Source organism: Epinephelus moara, chromosome 13 (assembly GCF_006386435.1).
Source record: "Epinephelus moara isolate mb chromosome 13, YSFRI_EMoa_1.0, whole genome shotgun sequence".
In the NCBI taxonomy this organism is placed as follows: domain Eukaryota; kingdom Metazoa; phylum Chordata; class Actinopteri; order Perciformes; family Serranidae; genus Epinephelus; species Epinephelus moara.
The window spans coordinates 29,945,787-29,964,324 of record NC_065518.1 but is presented as its reverse complement, the minus strand read 5'-3'; the positions used below and the strand labels follow the sequence as shown (position 1 = coordinate 29,964,324).

At 40.2% G+C, this 18,538-nt stretch overlaps 1 protein-coding gene across 2 annotated transcripts in view; it reads left to right on the top strand.

The window, feature by feature from the left end:
- The window catches only part of LOC126399703 (myosin-16), a 75,868-nt gene that overhangs the window by 46,339 nt on the left and 10,991 nt on the right, over positions 1-18,538 (top strand). For both annotated transcript variants that reach the window (XM_050059883.1, XM_050059882.1), the window contains 3 exons: positions 1,276-1,366; positions 11,212-11,268; positions 17,796-17,882. In XM_050059883.1, coding sequence (XP_049915840.1) covers positions 1,276-1,366; positions 11,212-11,268; positions 17,796-17,882 — 235 coding nt within the window. The remainder of the gene's footprint in view (positions 1-1,275; positions 1,367-11,211; positions 11,269-17,795; positions 17,883-18,538) is intronic.

The window sequence follows — 18,538 nt, the reverse complement described above, 5'->3', positions numbered from 1 at the left end:
GTGTCACGCACTCCAAAAGAAACTTGTTGAAACTTTAAACAATAATTTATTGTACAAAACGGGGGAAACAAACGTTGACAAAAACAGTTCCATAATTCATATTAAATTCAAAAAATAGCAAAAAACAGCTACAAGTTAGAGGGAATAGTGATAAAGTGGTAAAACTTGGCATTGATCCACAGCCTCAGACAGATGCGCTCAAGCCTGCCGTGCACAAGCTCCGTTGGTAGGCGATACTATATTTTCACATTTTTAACAATGCAATTTAAAAGTTTTGATTTTTATTGATAAACTACATTTACCAACAACAAAAAGACTACATTTAGCACCAAAAAAATATGTAAAATAATCATAATAATAATAATTAAAAAAGTAAATTAAAAAAATGAATATCGAATACCAAATTTTCATAACGAATACCTACCCATAGAAACGAATATTCGAATATCCGAATATTTGGGTACAGCCCTAAAAATGTGTATAAATTATGTGCTGGCAACACAAAATCAATGCCAATGCAAAATCAAGCACATCGTTGATGTGATTAAGGTTGTGAAATGGTCAAAGTTTGGTAAGGTTTAGGGAAATAAAAACTCTTGGTTGAATTTAGACAACCCCCCAAAAAACTTAAATTTAGAAAAAATTGTTGTTTTGTTTAAAACAACTACATATGGAATGTAGGTTACATAAACATAAACTTTACGTAGTTATGTTAAGTACTTTGTGTAGTTAGGTCAAGTCCGTAAAATCCCGTAAGTACAATAACATTTGGTTTCACAGGAGACATGAACAGCAGTCTACTGGTTGAAAGTCCATGTTAGTGTAACCTCATGCACCATCCCTCCCACCCAGTCTGTGCAGACTTTCTTGCTCTTTGTACTTAATTTGTGTGTCCACCACAAGAAAAGATCCTCATTGACTTTGCATGAGCATTGTTTTTGTGTTGCCAGCTTGTAATTTTAACACATTTTGTGCCCACCACATAATGCGTTGCAAAGAGTTCAAGTCCATTTTACATATTTTTATGAGACCAGGCTGTTGCTTAGGATGCATCAAGATATATCTAGATTGTGTTATATGAAAAATTTGACCTAGAAATCAAACATACGCCTAAGATATCTTATATCTATCTTCCAGTATAACTCTATCTTAAGTTTAAATTAAGTTTAAAATCAGTTAAGTACAATCAATGTTAATTTAAATGTTAGGCTAGTTTTAATTTTTTTTTTCAAGGGTTAAATTGATGTAGTGTTTATTATCTGTTTCTCTCTAAAGGAAGGACCTGGAGATCAGCAGTACCAGCTCCAAGCTAGAAGCAGAAGAGGCCCTCAACATCGGGCTGCAGAGAATGAACAAGGAGCAGCAGGTCAGACCCTTTTATCTGTGTGCACATACAGTGAAGTACAGTTAACACAGTATGCATCTGGTGTGTGAATTACTCAAGCTGCAGAGAAAAAATATGTTTACTCAGACATATTGGCTACAGACACCTGATCAAACATTTAAATGTTGTTGATTTAATGCAAGTAAGGACAAAGAGGATGCCAAGGCTGGTCATTGGCGCTTGATTCTGACACAGAAGGCATCCTGTAGCATCTGTATGAGATGCACCAGGCTTTTAACTTACTCCAGTGTAAACCTAAAGCAGCAATGATGTAGCATAAAGAGCAAGAAAGTCTGTGTAGTGGATGGGTCAAACAAACACGGGACTTTCGCCCAGACTTTCATGTCCCATGTGAAACATTGAGGTTTTTAAAAATTACGCAACGTATTTAACATAACTTGACACACATGTCACGCCACATACTTGTTAACTTGCTTACTAAGTAAAGTTATGTAACAAACATACTTATTTTAACCTAAACCATGAAGATTTTTCTAAACCAAAGCAAGTAGTTTTATTGCCTGAACCTAAAGCAGTTTTGGTGACAAAACAAACATTTCCTGTGTACATGGAAATTCATTTTGAAAAGACGTTATGCATGTAACCCACAGAAAATAACACCTGGTCCCTGGGCATCAAGAACTGATGCTAAAAAGTTACCTTGAGCGTTATAGTTTGAAGCATAGGACAGCTGATCAAACTGCTCTAGCTGCTGTAGCTGATGAGTTGGGAGTGAGAACGTGTTGTTATGTACTGTGTGTATTTGTTAGGGACTATTTCTGGTTGCAGATAAATCCACGTTTGGTATCTGCTGGACAGTGTATGTGGGATTGAGTGAAAATAAACTACAGTGTGTGTGCTAATGGTAATAAAGGAACATGTCACCCAGTGCAACAGTGTGCTCTCACTGATTAATAGTTTTTGGACATTCTGCGGCACAAAGAAAAAGAGACTTTATTACACACACAAGACTTGTTAGTAGGACTCATTGTTAGTTGAAACTGTCTGTAATATACACAATCCTTTGCCTTTGAGGTTGATAGTCATCTTCCAGGAGTGGTATGTGCCTTCTATCCGCAGCCTCTAATTTGAGAGATGTGAACATTTTCAAAGAGCTGTGCAATTACGTGCGTCACATCCAATATGGGTGCTCTGATGAAATCTTGCTCAACCTGCAGCTGGCTTTCATGATTAATCAGTGCAAATCATCAGGAGCATTTATAACTATGTTTTGAAGATATATTAGACACAACAGCTCCATGAAAGAAAACGCTATAGTAACACATACAGTGACATTGTAAGAGTTTTTGAGGGTGGATTTTGTTTCCCCTTGAAATACTAACAGTGGCTGGAATGACAACCTTACTTGGTTTCCTAAAAAGACATGCAGGGAGCTCAGCTGTAGCTTACAGAAGAGCGGTGAGATGCATTCTTGCCTTTCAACAGAGCTGCTGGGCTCTGCTCCGTAATTGGAGCAGTCACTTCACAGCTCCATGCCTGTCAAGAGATGGTTAAAACATACCTCCTACACCCAAACTGATAACCATCTCTGCTTCCAGACAGCGGTACTAGGAGCACTTGGGGGTAGCGACAGTCAGCAACCATTCTTTTTGCTTTTTTTAGTTGTGAAGACTCTGAATCTCTTTTAGACGTTTGGTTCTATGTTTCTTTTTGTCTAACATGGAGGTTTGTACCTCACAGGATGTGTTGAAGTCATAATTATTTATAGAAAATAGAAACACAGGACATGTTTAGAGTGTTTTAACAGTAATTTTAGTTATTCAGAGGGCAGCTAACTGTTAAAGAGGTACAGCAAAGGCCTATATTTCCAATACACTTAGTCCAGTTGCCAGAAGAAAATGTTGGCATTGTGCAATTCTGTAAATGACGGATGTATTAAATTAAATTGTATGTTTCATATGTATCATATTAACATTGCCAAAGTGGCATAGTTCTGATTACATCGGTATGAGCTTACTCTGTCATCGAGAGGTGGAGGGGATGGCGAATGGCACAACAACTAGGCGACAGTTGCCAAGCTATATAATAGTAATATACTATATAATAGACTCTTGCAAACCACTGTTCAAGAACAGCAAACACCAAAACCACTTGGTTTTTAGCAAGACACCAGCGGCACTTCCAGCAGCGATTGTGCCACCACAAGCAGTGTTTTTTTAGCTAGACATTAGCAGCATTTCAACCAGCGATTGTGCCACCATTATGGGTTGTGTTTTAGCTAGATATTAGGGTTATTTCCACCAGCAATTGTGCCACTAAAACCAATTATTTTATAGCAAGACATCAGAGGTATTTCAGGCTGCACTTCTGCCACCAAAAGCTGGTGTTTTTTAGCTAGACATCAGCAGCATTTCCAGCGTCGGTGGCAGCTCCAGTGGTAATTGTGCCACCAAAAACAGGTTTTTTAAGCCAAAACATGATTCTTTCCTTGCCATAATCAAGTGGTTTTTGTGACTAAACATAACCACAGCATTGTTGAAAAATGTAAATTTTAATATGTCTGCTAAGATATGGATGTTTCCAACATTTATTCTGGCAAATGGGTTGACTCAATAGTGTCCTTAATTATACCTTCCCTGACATCATCATGTTTATTTTTTCAAACTTAGGAAAGCTCCTCCAGAGCCACAGAAGACATTGTACAACTGTTTGCACTGGCTGCTCATGAGGAATGAATTGAACTCCATGTGTAAAATTGGTGAGGTTTTCCCCATCACCCATTGCAGTGGTCACACAGATTATAAACAAGCACTTTTTGGTGTGTGCAGTGGAAAATCACAGCAATGACCGCCTGCCACCAAAGATGTTGGCATTTAAAATGCCATCATCAGAATTTCCCTTTTGAAAGGCCGTGTAGAACACAATCTTTGTATAATTAAGATGAGGGCAGCATTATTTGTGTGATTGTGTTGGTTTCAGAGCGCTGTTCAGTGTTTAGTCTGCTTCTTTACAAAGTCCGGAAAAGAGAGCGAAGTTTACACTGAGGCTTTTCCTGTGAATCTTACTGTGTCATCCAGATAGAATCAAGCCAGTCGGAGAGTTTTTATCTGTGTTACTGGTGCATGTTGCAGATAATGTGTTTTGTCTGTTCCTCGGATGGAGCAATGAGATGAGAGCCTGCTGAGAGTGAGTAAGACACTGGGAGACGGTGATTTCAAAGTTCAGGTGGTACTTCTTCACTCTGTCGATGCTTCTGGGAGCCTGATGTTTTCTCCAGAGGGTTGTAAGAGGAAAAATAAAGAGTCCCTTTGTCTGTGATTGGAGGGGTGAAAGGCGATCCGTGTGTCTTTGAGGGTAGGCATGTTTTCACATTTACTGTCGCTTTGGCATTCTCCCTATCTCACAATAAGACTATTATATGTGTTTCTCTGTGTGTGTGCATGTTGTGGACATTTGTGCAGGTGGACGGGCAGCCCAGCTGACTGCATGGCCCATCTCTTCTGTCGCCCACTCATGTCTGGCTGTGACGTACAGTAAAGGTCACAACCAGAGGAATATGTCCACAAACTTGAGTGGAATCAAAGAGATAGCTTTGTCTAACTTTAACGATGCAGCTGCCTCTGCCTCTCTAGTGTGCTGTAATTTAAAGCAGTCAGCTTGATGGGGGTCTGCAGTGATGGAGGACTTCAGTCCTAATTTCTTACAACAGCCCTGTGCTCTTAGTGGTTTTATGACATGGCGGTAAAGCAGTTATACTCGGCCACATTGCTGTACAGGGTCATCCCAATCTGAGAAGATTAAGCTCAGTTTTGCCCCCCGGTCTGTTTGGTTTATACCAGATGTTTTACTGGAGGTGTAACATCAGACTGTGCTGTAATGGTGATAGTAATCCAACTTCAGGTGATGCTTCTCATATTTTCTAAAGTGCCTTTAATGATTTCTGGCCATAGTAGTTTTGGTTTTATTTGTCCAGATTTGAAGATATCCGTCACCGAAATGTCTGCCTTCTCCCCAAATAAATGAAGGTCAGTGGAATTTTGTTTGTGTTGCTCACAGCAGTAAATACAGTATGGAAAATTCCATGCAGATTTTCAATATTCCCACACCACATGACAATTATGCAAACTGGCTCAGGTTCAAAAAATCCACTTTTCATGAAAAAACCAAACAAAAAAACCTATCCAGACAGAAAATGTCTAAGAGGCTAACATTAACTACATAATGCTTACACCAATCAAACCTGAAATTTGATGCTAACACTTCATGCTAAGCTAGGCTAATTACCCACTGTCTCCAGCACTGATCTTAATGCACAGAAATGAGAGAAGTATCAGCCTTCTCATCTGACAACATGTCTACACAGGAAGCAATTCAGCTGCTTAGATTTTAATCAGTGTAGCTGTCTACACAGGCCAAATCACGACTTGTGTTTCATTTGTGTGATATATGTGAAAATAAAATGTTAAATGTTAATTATTTTAAGCCAAACCATGACGTTTACACAAAGTGACGAAACCTAACCACGTAGTCTTTGTGCCTAAACCTAATCAGAGTAAAAGTGAAACCACCTGAAGCCAAAGCCCTGATATTAACATTCTAAACATACTCGTCAGTGAAGTAGGACCCCTCTACCAAATATCTATTACACTGATAACCACCTATAACCCCCATTAAATCAATGATAACATTCGAAATAAGTGAAACTTTTATAGTGGTGTCTTCAGCCTGTTATATAGTTCTGTGTCGAATCAATGTCGTTGGCTACGGCAAAACATACAGGTCCACACAGAGCCTACGCCGTAGGTAGCCTGGCACACACCTCCCCAGCCTTGTGAGTTATAATGGAACCAGGTTTTGTAACATTACCTTTGTTACATGTTTCTGTTGTTCCCACCTTCATATAAGTAAAGGAAAAATCTAGCAGCTAGGTTAATTTATACAGTTTAAAATGTAACAGGATTATGCTAATAACATTAGCATGTTGCATTTGTGGGGAAAACGTGTTTAGCAGAAGACAGGTGTTTTGTCTCTGAACCTTGTGAGTTATAATGGAGCCAATTTTTTTTTACTCTGTTCATGGTTGTTGTTGTTAAGCCATGTTTGATGTGTTTTTTTATGTGTGTTAGTTGAATCAATCCAGCTTCACTGAAATTCACAGAATACCACAGTGGCATAGAAACCCCACAGCCAGCTAGCATTTTGGAGGTGTAATTGCAAAGCGACACAGACACACCACCACACAAGTAGAAATGCTCACAATGGCGCCATAGCCAGTTGTGTAGGCTATGGCGTAAAGCCTACACACGACTTTTTACAAGCTTGTCTGAAGTTGACTTATTCTTAAATGAGGGGAGGCAATCACAACATTTACAGATACACTCCCTAGTTTTGCTCCAGCACTATAGCACAGCACAATACTGTCCCCAAATGACCAAATTTCCTCCCAGCTCTCTGTTACTGTTTTAAAAGTCATCTGTTCAATTCACTACGGTGACCTGGGAGGAAACTTGGGGGATTTGGGAACAGTGGAGTGTATTGTAATGATGCATTTCCTGCAGTTGGTCTGAAAGTGCCTGATTTTTGAAAACTCAATTTAAAAACTTCCAAATACACAGTCCCCCTTTCAAAAAAAAAAAGCCCGGATCATGCTGCCATGTCTTGTATATCTCAGATGTCCTTATCTCACAATGTGCACCTGTGCAGAGCAGGCGTCACATCATGTCTAATACCACTGATGTGACCGGCATCATCACCCACAGCACAAGGCTTAGACCAGGTCAACAGGGCCTGTCATCACTCGGCCAATCAAACAGCCAAGACTTTTACTGTTGGGAGCCGGACTCTGCCATCTGAAGGCATTTAAGAGAACAAAGCCTCAGATTCCAGCAAAGTCGCAAGGACCTGAATTATGTGAGCATGTGTGGACAGTATGGTGGACTGACATCACCAGGGGGTCTGAAATGCTGTGTCTGGTAAAAGAGGCAGGACTTGCAATTTCTTGGCTCTTGTTTTCCCCACCGACCAATACAGGGGGGGGATCTCACAGGATATAACTGCCCACGCCGCTGAGTATCCCCTCAGACACAAGTGAGGAGACATCAGCTATGAGGCCACATCTGATTGCAATTTATGGACAATTATTATGGTTTCAGAGTGCAGCGAGGAAAAAAAAAAGCTTAAACTTTAAGCACATACAATTATGGAGATCAAACCCTGCAACCATTCTCAGCAATAATGGACTAATTTTGTTATTTCCCCAACATGACTCCATGAGTGCTCCTAAGCAGAGGGGCTAGTGTGGGATCATTTAAAACAGGGTAAATTTCATTTAGAAAAGTGCACAAAATCAATGTATAAACTCCCTCTGCCACAGATAAGTAGTTCAAATTGCGTTTATCCATGCAGTCTGGCTCAGACATCTTAACACTGTTAGTACGCTATGTTTTCTACAATTGTATTAGAGCCACAATATTTATTTTGAGGCTGGTTTGAGGCTGTGGAAAGTAGGAATTTAACAAGAAACAGATATGTGAGTGGGGAACTGTGAGAGACAGAAAAGGGCTGTGCATGCACAAGGGGGTGTGGACAGTAAAATGCCAGAGGGGATCGACAGTAAAGCTGTGTGAGAGTGTATGTGTGTGTTTGAGTGTGTGTGTGTGTGTGTGTGTGTGTGGGGGACAGTCAGTCAGTCAGTCAGTTGGGCTGCTGCTGCCTCACCATGGCTGTTCTCTCTGCAGAGGTCCTGCGCTGGCATGTGAGTTTTTAATTACACTTTTTATGTCTTAACGTTTGTGCTTAGCTTTTGAAAAATACTGTTGAAAAAATAATGAAGTTATGTGTTATTTTTAGTATTAGGCTGTGACATGCCTGACCCTACTTTTGAGATGTTTCAGAGAAATTAAGCCAAACCCAAGCTTGCATTAATAATGAATCAAAGACAGTGCAACTGCAAGATAACTGCCTGTCCATGTGTGATAATTTGGCCCTAAATGTGTGATATTGTCATGTGTGGGGGGCTTTAGGAGCTGTGCAGCCAGTGAGTGGCTTTCAGCACATCAGTGCGTGTAGGTGCTGTTGCTGTGAATGGCCCTGGGCTGCATGCCATGTCAGACACACTTCCTGACACAGATAGAAGCTGGAGATAGCGCAGAACATGACACAACTTGGACGGATGCAGTCATGTTGGGAAACTGCTGATACATTTTTATTAGCAGTGCAAAATTTGGCTTTGGCACGAGATTAGTGAAACATAAATGTGCCGTGGGTGATTTATTAATCATAAATCATTCAGATTGTTTTGACTTTTGGAGCAAAAACCAAGTAGAATAACATTAGGTGCATTTAAGCATGGTTAAGGTGCATACAGATGGTTATACAGATATTGTAACACATCCATCACTGAAAGTAGTAGTTAAGGTACTCAGTACAAAAAAATAAATAAATGAAATAATATATTGCCTCATTATTATTAATGAATTAATGCGTAAGCGTTTTATTGTTGTAGTCAGTGTAGATGGAGCTCATTTTAAGTACTTTGTATCCTGTTATGTAGTTATAACAATGCATCATATTTTATGAGCATTTAGCATCAGTGACTTGCGACTTCACTTGGACTAGAGCCTTTTGACTTGAAACCTTCCTACAAACCCAAAGTGTGTCATTTATAGAGTGTGCCAGCCACATTACATAACTGAGTGCGAGTTAGAAAAATGATACCAAAGATGTTCAAAAACTACAAACTATGAAATAAATGTTGCAGCATATGAGAACATGAACTTACCGGAAGTTACATTCGCCACTGAGTGTAACCAGCACTGGTGTGTTTATGAGTTGCAATGCTGAAAAGACTGAATTTCTCATTTTGTGTTCCTAAAATTAAGGGTGACTTTATTATCATCATACCATTTATAAGCAGTATACAAACTATTAACTAATGGTTTATAGCATGCTTTAAAGTGATTTTAAGCAGGTAGGACATTTATTAAGTGTATACTGCATTTTTCAAGAACTATGACTCTAAAGCTGCTTTCACTGTGGTAACTACCCTGACAATTGCCTACCTGCAAGATGGTTCCCCCCAAAAGCAAAGTGGTTTTTAAAGTGGCTGTGATGACAGGCAGGTGCTTCAGTGAACACTGTTAGAAGAGCGAGCTAACTTGTAGCCTCATACCGTAGAAAAACATCCGAAATCACTGAATTGACAACATATTCTACATATTTGGACAGTCATCTGAAGTTTGGTGAAAATGTTAGCCCGAGCCCTGTTTTCTGTCTGGTTTTAAGTTGCTAGTGCCATAATTTTGGGTATTCAGACACCGACTTTATCAGCTCCTCCATCTTGTTGTCTTTCTGCTTCCACGATACCCGCTGTTTGATCGGCCAAAGCCAGACGGCAAACAGCAGAAGTTCAATATGTGAGCACGTCCATGTGGGCGGTAACGGTCCTACCACTGTGTTTGAAACTGCTGTCTTCCCCTCATTAAAATAACTGGAGGCTGCGAGTTACTGCGCAGCGGTGTGAAATCCCCATAACTCTGAAAATCAATAATTGTGGATAAGCAGTTAACGAAACATTATTAACACCTTAATAGCTTATTATAACACAGTTGTTCATGGTACAACATATCTGTTATCATACATTTTAAGTCTTTAGTACTTTCATCACGTTTATAAACTGTTCAAACCAACCCAGAGGCACCCTTTAGCATCTTTATATGACCCACAGCGGTCTTCTGGGTGAAACACATTGTAACACGTGGTTAACCTTCTAAAACAGTCATGGTTTGGTTTAAGCAACAAAACTTCTTGGGTTATGGTTACACATAATGTCACATGGCCCAAATACATAAGGTCACTGATGTGACACCAATACATAACTTACATGACCATAGCTTGTAACATGGGAGACTTTTGGTCTCACACAGGAAACAAACAGCAGTCTCCTGGGTGAAAGTTCTTGTTTGTTTGACCCATCCAGGAAGACAAGGCAGACTTTCTCGCTCTTTATACCACGTGAGTTGCTCTGAGTGTCAAATATGGCTGCCAACAAGATTTTGAGTTAAAAGCCCAGTGTGTCTCATGAATATGCTAAATGGTGCCTTCGGGGTCAGTATCACAGTCCAAAGGGTGTGACAAAGCATCATCATTTGATGATTTAGGAAGAAGAATGGGCTGTTGTCCCAACATGTCAGTGATTTATACATATTTTAACTGTTTTTTGTGTTATAAGATTTAGTTTCATTAAAATAAAGTTACTTAACCCTTTTGATGTTAAAACATGTAATTCTATTAAATACATACTTTTTTAAATGTAAGCAGGGTACAGTTTGGGCCTCACTGAGATTTAAAATCACTTTTATATCACATATACTGTAAATGACAGTCATTTTAACACCTACACTGCATATTCACTCTTTGGGAGAAGCATCCTTGACTTCCAGCCAGGACTGTAAAACCAAGAGAAAGCAAAAACATAACACAAATTCCTCGAATGTCATGAAAATGGCACTGATGCTTTTTGGTCTCTCGGACCGGACATAGCAGACCCAGCCCTGGGTCAGAATACAGATAATGATGGTGGCAATGGACATTCTTGCTCTAAATTGCTACCTGAGGAAAAAGCCAGAGGCGTGCCAAATCCCCAGGGAAAGCAGAGGGTATGAAACGGCCTCACAACCACACAAGTGCTGCCCTGAAATAGCAAACAATCTGCGGAGGTGACGCCCCATTTGTTCTCTGTCAGAATGATATAGGCACTGTGAAACCAGAGGATAACAGCTCAACTTCACATATCCTGGTCATATTTCATATTTTAGCAGACTGTTATTCTTTTTGCCGTTTCACTGAAATCCATTTTCTCTCCGTAGGCTCGCATTGAAGAGCTGGAGGAGGAGCTGGAAGCAGAGCGGGCCATGAGAGCCAAGGTATGGTAACACAACTATGCGTGTAGTGTGTAACATCTCCCCCTCTCCCTGAATGAAACAAAGAGCAGATGAGCCTTAAATCTGTCTGTCAGGCTGCAGGGAAGATAAGAGGAAGAGCTCGGCTCTACTGTAACATTCAGGCCGGTGGCATTAAGAGCTGGTTGTGGATTGGAGGGAACATTGAAAGAGAGAAAGAAAGAGAAAAGAGATTGCTGATCTGTTGGCAGCCAGTGGGGTACGTGTGTCGGTGCTCGCCTCTGGTCACCCCAAACCATCTGCACCTGTGATAATAAACTCGGGGGGAGGAGGACCTTGTGTTTCTAGTTAACATACAGGGCAACCCCAGAGGCGTAGAGGGACCCCAACATCCTTTTTACTCCTTCTTATTTCTTATTTTTCCCAATCTTTCTCTATAACCTACACACACACACACACACACACACACACACACACACACACACAGCCAGCAGTGGACCTTCTGTTTCTTGTAATCCCCTCGCCTTGCTCCCTAAAAGCAAATCGGAAGAGCAGGACGGCAAACTTTCCAGGACGTCTTCTTTGAAATGTAAAAAGGTTTGAAAACAGCGGGCCTGGTTCATATAAAGCTAATCTACCAAGGTGGGCGCTTTAAGTGCTTGTTGTTTCAAACAGGACGCACTTAATGCCGGTGTGTATTTAAGCCACAGAACGTGGTCGCCCCTCTTAAGACCTGCCCGCAGTTTCCATGTTACAGTAGGTAAAGGCAGAAATGCAAAGGTACATATTTCACCCCGAGTGTTGAATAGAGTGACAGCGGGCCCGAGGGCGTGTTTTGCACACTTCTCCCCACTCTGGGTGGCATTCCTAATGGTGCTGGCTGGGTCCCCCACCCCCACCCCACCCCCCAACCTCACCAGTCTCCAAAGCCACAGAGCGGAGAAAGAGGCAGGCAGAGACACGCAGGTCTTTATCTGTTCCGCAGCCTGTGTCTTCACAGGAGCTCAAATACAACATACCTCTGCTTCAGACAGGCTCGCTATTGTTTGAGTCTGCTCCTCAGGTCACACAGGGGAGATATCATCAGGAGATAGGGCTGACAGACAGCACTATTTTCCATGGGATCTTCTCCCAGCTGGAATGCCAGTCACTCTGACACACACGTATATGTGTACAGTGGAGTGTTCTCACTCACTCAGGATTACACACACAAACACACACAATGCAGCTATGCCATCCAAATCTTTGAAGTGGACCCTTATCCTTGTCTCTGAAGCACCATTAAAAAAGATGACACTAAGCGTCCCCATTGAAATGAATACTAAAGTGAAATTTAAAGCTGCAGAGATGATATTTGTATATGAACAATGGGTCAAATGATTATGGGTAATGAGACAGGGGTCACTAGCAATTAGGACTGGGTGATGTAACAACTTTTTAAGGTATATCAATATATTTTTAAATGAGATGTAGGATAAGATAATATGGTGTACTGTATATCCATATAGTCTGATGTTGCCTGACATAACCCGTTTCTTCTCGCTCCACATGGAGAGAGACAAAGCGCTGGTCCAAACTGCTGAAGAAGACCTGGTTTGTAGAAAGACAACAATGAAGAAGCATTCACACAGATAGGCCTACTTTTATTTAGTATCAACTGTCTATCACATATAATTTTCATTTACATGTTTTGCAGCTGTATATTTTCCAAAAGGGAAGGAAACCCTGTCTTTGCACTTTATTGTGATGACAGTTTGTTTTAATAAAAGGGCTTGTGACATCTCACATGTGGCTTTTACTTACATTAAGCCTACTTTGAACAATGGGACAGGAACGTTATTTACATGTAGATATACAGAAGTGTCACAGCCTCCACACTGGCAATAGCGGTGGCCAAGGCCATTATGTTTTCAAGTCGTCCGTCTGTCCATCCCGTTAATGTGAGCATTATATCTCAAGAACTCCTTGAACAAATTTCTTCAAATTTGGCACGAATGTCCACTTGGATTCAAGGTTGAACTGATACGAATTTGGTGGTCGAAGGTCAAAGGTCTCTGTGACCTCACAAAACATGTTTTTGGCCAAATTCAAACATTCATACAGTTATTATGAAGAAATTTCACACAAATGTCTAAGAGGAAGTGATGACATTTTATATCCAAAAGGGTCAGCTTCACTGTGACATCATAATGTTCTGCAAAAACACTTTTCTAGCCATTATTCAGTGTCATTACTCAGGAACAAAAGGATAGACATTTGGTCAGATACTGAAATGGTGACACTAATCTTGGCTGTCCACCATGAAACTGTGCTGATTGTATAGCTCTTCTGTGCTGCCTGGGTTGAAGATGTGTGTGACACATCCATGTTTTCACAGACATGAATATAAACTGAATCTGCAACATGACTGGTTGACAGAGGCATACAACTTTGAGCTGGTAATTGTAGTCCATTCAAAAAAGAAATGTGGCGAGCAATCTCAGAAACCATTGGCTATCGTCTGATGATAGCTTCTGAGGGCGAGAGCCCATATTTCAGGTTAATCTGGTGTCGCTAGCAGATATCCAGACCAAGACTTCCTCTTCTGTGCGCTGGTCATTTCAGTTAATCTTTATAAACACATATTTGCATATGAATGCAGATAAATTTAAAAAACAAATGAAATGCTCTCCATGAGAATTCTTTACCGGCAGCTAAAACGTGATCCATCAGTACTACTTGGACTACAAACGAAAACCAAAATGCTTCTGATACCAAACTCTTGTCCTGTCTGTCACCCACAGATTCTCCATACATTGAGTGTAATACTAGTCTTTGACATGAAGTGGACGTCATAGTCATCGTCATGTCTGATCACAACTATTTCACAAATAAACAAATAAACTGCCAATAAAATGTTGAGTTTAAGGAGAAAATGGAGATACTGACATTTGCTATTTCCATGGCAATAATCTGGTCAGTATTTATTGGTTTGTAAGAGAGGGTCTGAACTGACCATTATTGGACAACGTCACCATGTGGCCATCCACCTCATAACCACATTGCAGTCTTGCTGGGTGATAGTTTAGTAGAGCATGTGTAGTTTGGTAGAGAGAAAATAGCTCCTACATGAAACAGCTCAAAACAAGGTCTGTGGATTATCTTGATTAACCAGATCATGATTTTTGGAAGGACACGTTGCTGTAGAGTTTTTTTAAAAGTATATTTTTTGGCACTTTGAGCACCACAAGAGTGCCATCTAGTTCATCATACTGGAGAGAAGGCAGGCATCTCTACAGCCGATATCTCCGACACTTGGCAACTCACACCAAAACAATCTAGATTGATAAATAGCACTAAAGGTAGGAGGAAAATACATATTTCTTTTTGGATTCCTTTAATGGTATAGTATGTACACTTTCATGTGGTGGTAGTAGTAGTCAGGAAAGAACCTCCATCATACTGGAGGCAGAGGACATGGATGGATACTGGAGAGCATATATACAAACATACATTGGCATGTGTGCACAGACTGAACAGACACGCTCCTACTCCTTCACACTCTTGTGCAAACCAGGATGAATCTCCCTCCTCCAGAAGGACTCTTTGGGAGCACTGACCTCCAACTAGCATGTGAAAGGGAGTGAGTGGTGTTGGGTGGTGCTGATCCGGAGGAGCTGTTGACTCAGTCAGTAATGCGGAGGAGAGCGATGAGTGAGCTGAGTGCTCGGTGTTAACCCTCGACACAGAGCCAGGTTGTAGACACAGAGGGTGGGGCTGTGAGGGGGGGTTAACTGGTGGGCCATAGGTTTTTGGAGAGTGAGCTGGGTGTGTGTGTGTGTGTGTGTGTGTGTGGGGGGGGGGCCCCAGTGAGTATCATCTGTTTTCCCTTGTTCTGCCTGAGGTGTGTTGACGGCTGTGGCTCATTGCTGCTATCAGGGAGGCCTGAGACTCCGGCTTTTACGGACCAGTCTCAACATCTACGTCTGTCTTTAAAACAGCTGTAAAAGATCGGTGTAAAAACAACAAGTGCTTTTAACTACAGAGCGCTGGCTGTTTGTGCGTGTAATGGCCTAGCATTATAAACTCTCTCCATGTGTGCTGTACCATGTTTGAGCGTGAGAAGGATCTCTGACGACGTTTAGTTTATCATTCATACATTTCTGAGGCTTCATGTATTTTATTTGTTTTGTATTTATGAGGAGAATATGAAGTTTGTGTTTCCTTTGATGTAAGGTATAACATTTTATTGTACTGTGTATTGTAACAGTATTAAATTTTATTATACTCGATTAGCTAGTGTGGATTTTGAGTATGATCCAGATGTATTTTGATGACGCTAACATTTTGTTGAGTTTATTTCTTCTGAAACAGTATTATGAGACATCAATATGTTGATTACATTGTTATGTTGGAGTCCTTTAAAGTGTGTGACAGCTTTCCATTGTAGTTAGAAACCCTTCAGTTCTACAGAGTGTTGAAGCATCTTGCAGTTGTGTTGCGGCCTGCAACTATCATGTTCAGATCACCCTCACCACTCTAAATAACCTAGTTTTCAGAGGTGGGGGTTTCAGCCCTGAATGTTTTTTCAAAAGCCCCGAGTTTTTTAGGTTTTTAGTATACCTTCAACTTTGTGTCATTCGGATAATAATTTATGTCCATGTTGTTCACCCTACTATGCTATTCCCTAAAGCACAGGTTCCTAACCTGAGAGTCCTGACCCCCTAATAAGGGTCAGCAAAGCCTCTTAGGGAGGTCACAAGGCCTTCTTGATGTTAAAGGGTATGAGAAACCTTTTTTTTTTTTTTAAATATAGGCCTTTATCTCAGCATTTAGTTCTCTGTCTTTTTTTTTAAGAAAACTATGTGAGGTTGTTACCGTTATTAATCAAGATATAAACTATAAAAAGAAATACCACAAGATAAGTGCAAAGTGGATACCTGAACACAAGCTCTATTCAAAGAGTCTTCACTCACTGCTTAACAATGGCCATGTGTCAGGGAGAAGAAAAAAACAATGAATTTGTACAGGAAAAAAAAGCCTACTACACAAAATAAGTTTTATAAAAAAAGTTCCTAAAATATATCAGGAAAACACATCTCTGATGCAAAAACTTTAGAATTAAAATAAATCTACATAAAAAATAAAAAATGTGTCACCTTGTCAGGGGTCGGCAATTTACACAATGATAGTAAATGGATCCCTTGTTGTAAAGGAACCTAATATAATTAAGTAAATGTTAGTCTGTTGGCCTAATATGTAATTCAGAGTAGCCTATTAAAGACCATAATTACTTGTCATTGTTGGGAGTTATTATGGCATGGATTTAAACATAGCATATTTGTCAGCTAAACATTCATTCTGTGAACTAAACTCCAGCATAGTTTAACAGAAATATGTTTCAAGATTAGTAATACTGTTTACACCAAATTCTTACCCTACCTATGTTGTTACATAACATAAAAATAGTAACATCAAACAATTTTTGTCTCTTTATAGGTGGCAGGAGTGAAAATGAGTCATCAACATTTGTTGTGTTATGTTTTCAGAATGATGAAGACAGTTGGAAAACATTTAAATACAAAAGAGAATGCAACTATCAAGTTTCCCCCAAGTGAAGTCCAGATTTTTAAACTATCTATAATCTGAAATGGCTTGAAAAATTATGGAGAAAAAATTTCCTGGGGTGGGGGGGTGGAGCATGTTCCCAGACCCTCTAGCTTTGGGCTGAGGCCCCAGTGTTTACAGCAGCACCAGTGAAAGAGTATTGATGAACAAACTGTACACTACCTGCCCAGTACCAATCAGCTGACACAGTTAGCGACTGAACACAGTGGAGCATTTAGCAACCAAACAGACACAATGGACACAAACATGCCTTTAAATGAATGCAGTTTTAGTCTGTGTCTGCTGAATGTATTAATTACAGAAAGACTTTGCATGTTAGCCATAACAACTTAATAAGGTGATTATATGTCAATATGATGTTAACAGCTTGTTAGCTGCCCAAAACTAGCCAACAAAAAAATCAACGAATGCAGCTTTAAAGGTCATTAACCGCATTGGAGGATGTTTAGCAGTGAATGGAGTACTAAGTGTCTTCCACAGGAAACAGGAGTTCACAAATAATATTTTGACTGTGTGACAGCAGCTCACCCCAGTAGTGCTCTGATTGGATACCAGTTACTCTCCTGACCTCTGACCTCAGGAAAGATCACTTCCCCTTGTGGGCTGTCAATCCAGCTGATCCCCTGGTGGGTTAATATCCTGTCCGAGGAGGTGGGACTGCTTAGCAAAGTCTTCTGCCTGAAGTTTATTACAGTTGAAGTGTTTATCAGTACCTTGATTTGACCAAGGAACTTGGTGTAACTTGCTCTCTAGTGGAGTGGGGATATACATTAATGTGATTCATGGATAAATTGCGATCATGTTTACTTTTTATACCATGACAGGAAACTAAAGGGCTTATTTAATCATAATGAAATAATTTGGATCATTTATTATCAAGTTGTTAACTTAATGTTCATTACCATTTCTGAAGTACTCTGGATTTCTTTTCTTTTTTTTGACAGGTTGAGAAGCAGAGAGCAGATCTAACCAGAGAACTGGATGATCTCACTGATCGACTGGAGGAAGCAGGAGGGGTCTCCGCCTCACAGGTAAACTACAGTACATTCTAGCAGACATACATACACACACACAAAAACACACTGTACCATTACATTTTTTAAAAAAAGATGCATTAGATTTAAATTCTACACTATATGCTTTTTTTGCCAAAAGTAAGTAAGAACAAACATATACAAGAACAACAATGTTTTAGCACAACAAAGTAAGTCAATATATTGTTTTATTTTATGCTAACGTTTAGTTATGAATCCTTATAGTTTTAATTGTCTAATATATTGTATGCTAAACTTAAGTATCCTGCTGCAAACAGCCTTAAATGTTATACAACTACCTAACTTAAAGATAAAACATCAGTAACATATATTCAGCTGTCTCTGTTTGCTAACGGGCTAAGCTAGCTAAGGTTAGGATTCAGCTGTGAGTGAGGTCTTTCACACATGGACTGTATAAAAATGGTCGTAGTTACCGTGATGTCACCCACTGGTTTGTTGACTGCTGTTTTGAAGCCTTGAGTACATTTCAGTTGTTGCCATCTTGGATTTTTGGAGCCAGAAGTGACCATATTTGGACAAGAGGGTGGAGCTGTGGAGGAGCGTGGGGTTGATCTGACCCAATAGAGTATGGTGGCGCCTTGGAGACAACCTGTCACTCAAAGCAGCCATGCCTTTAATCATGTGTTACTTTA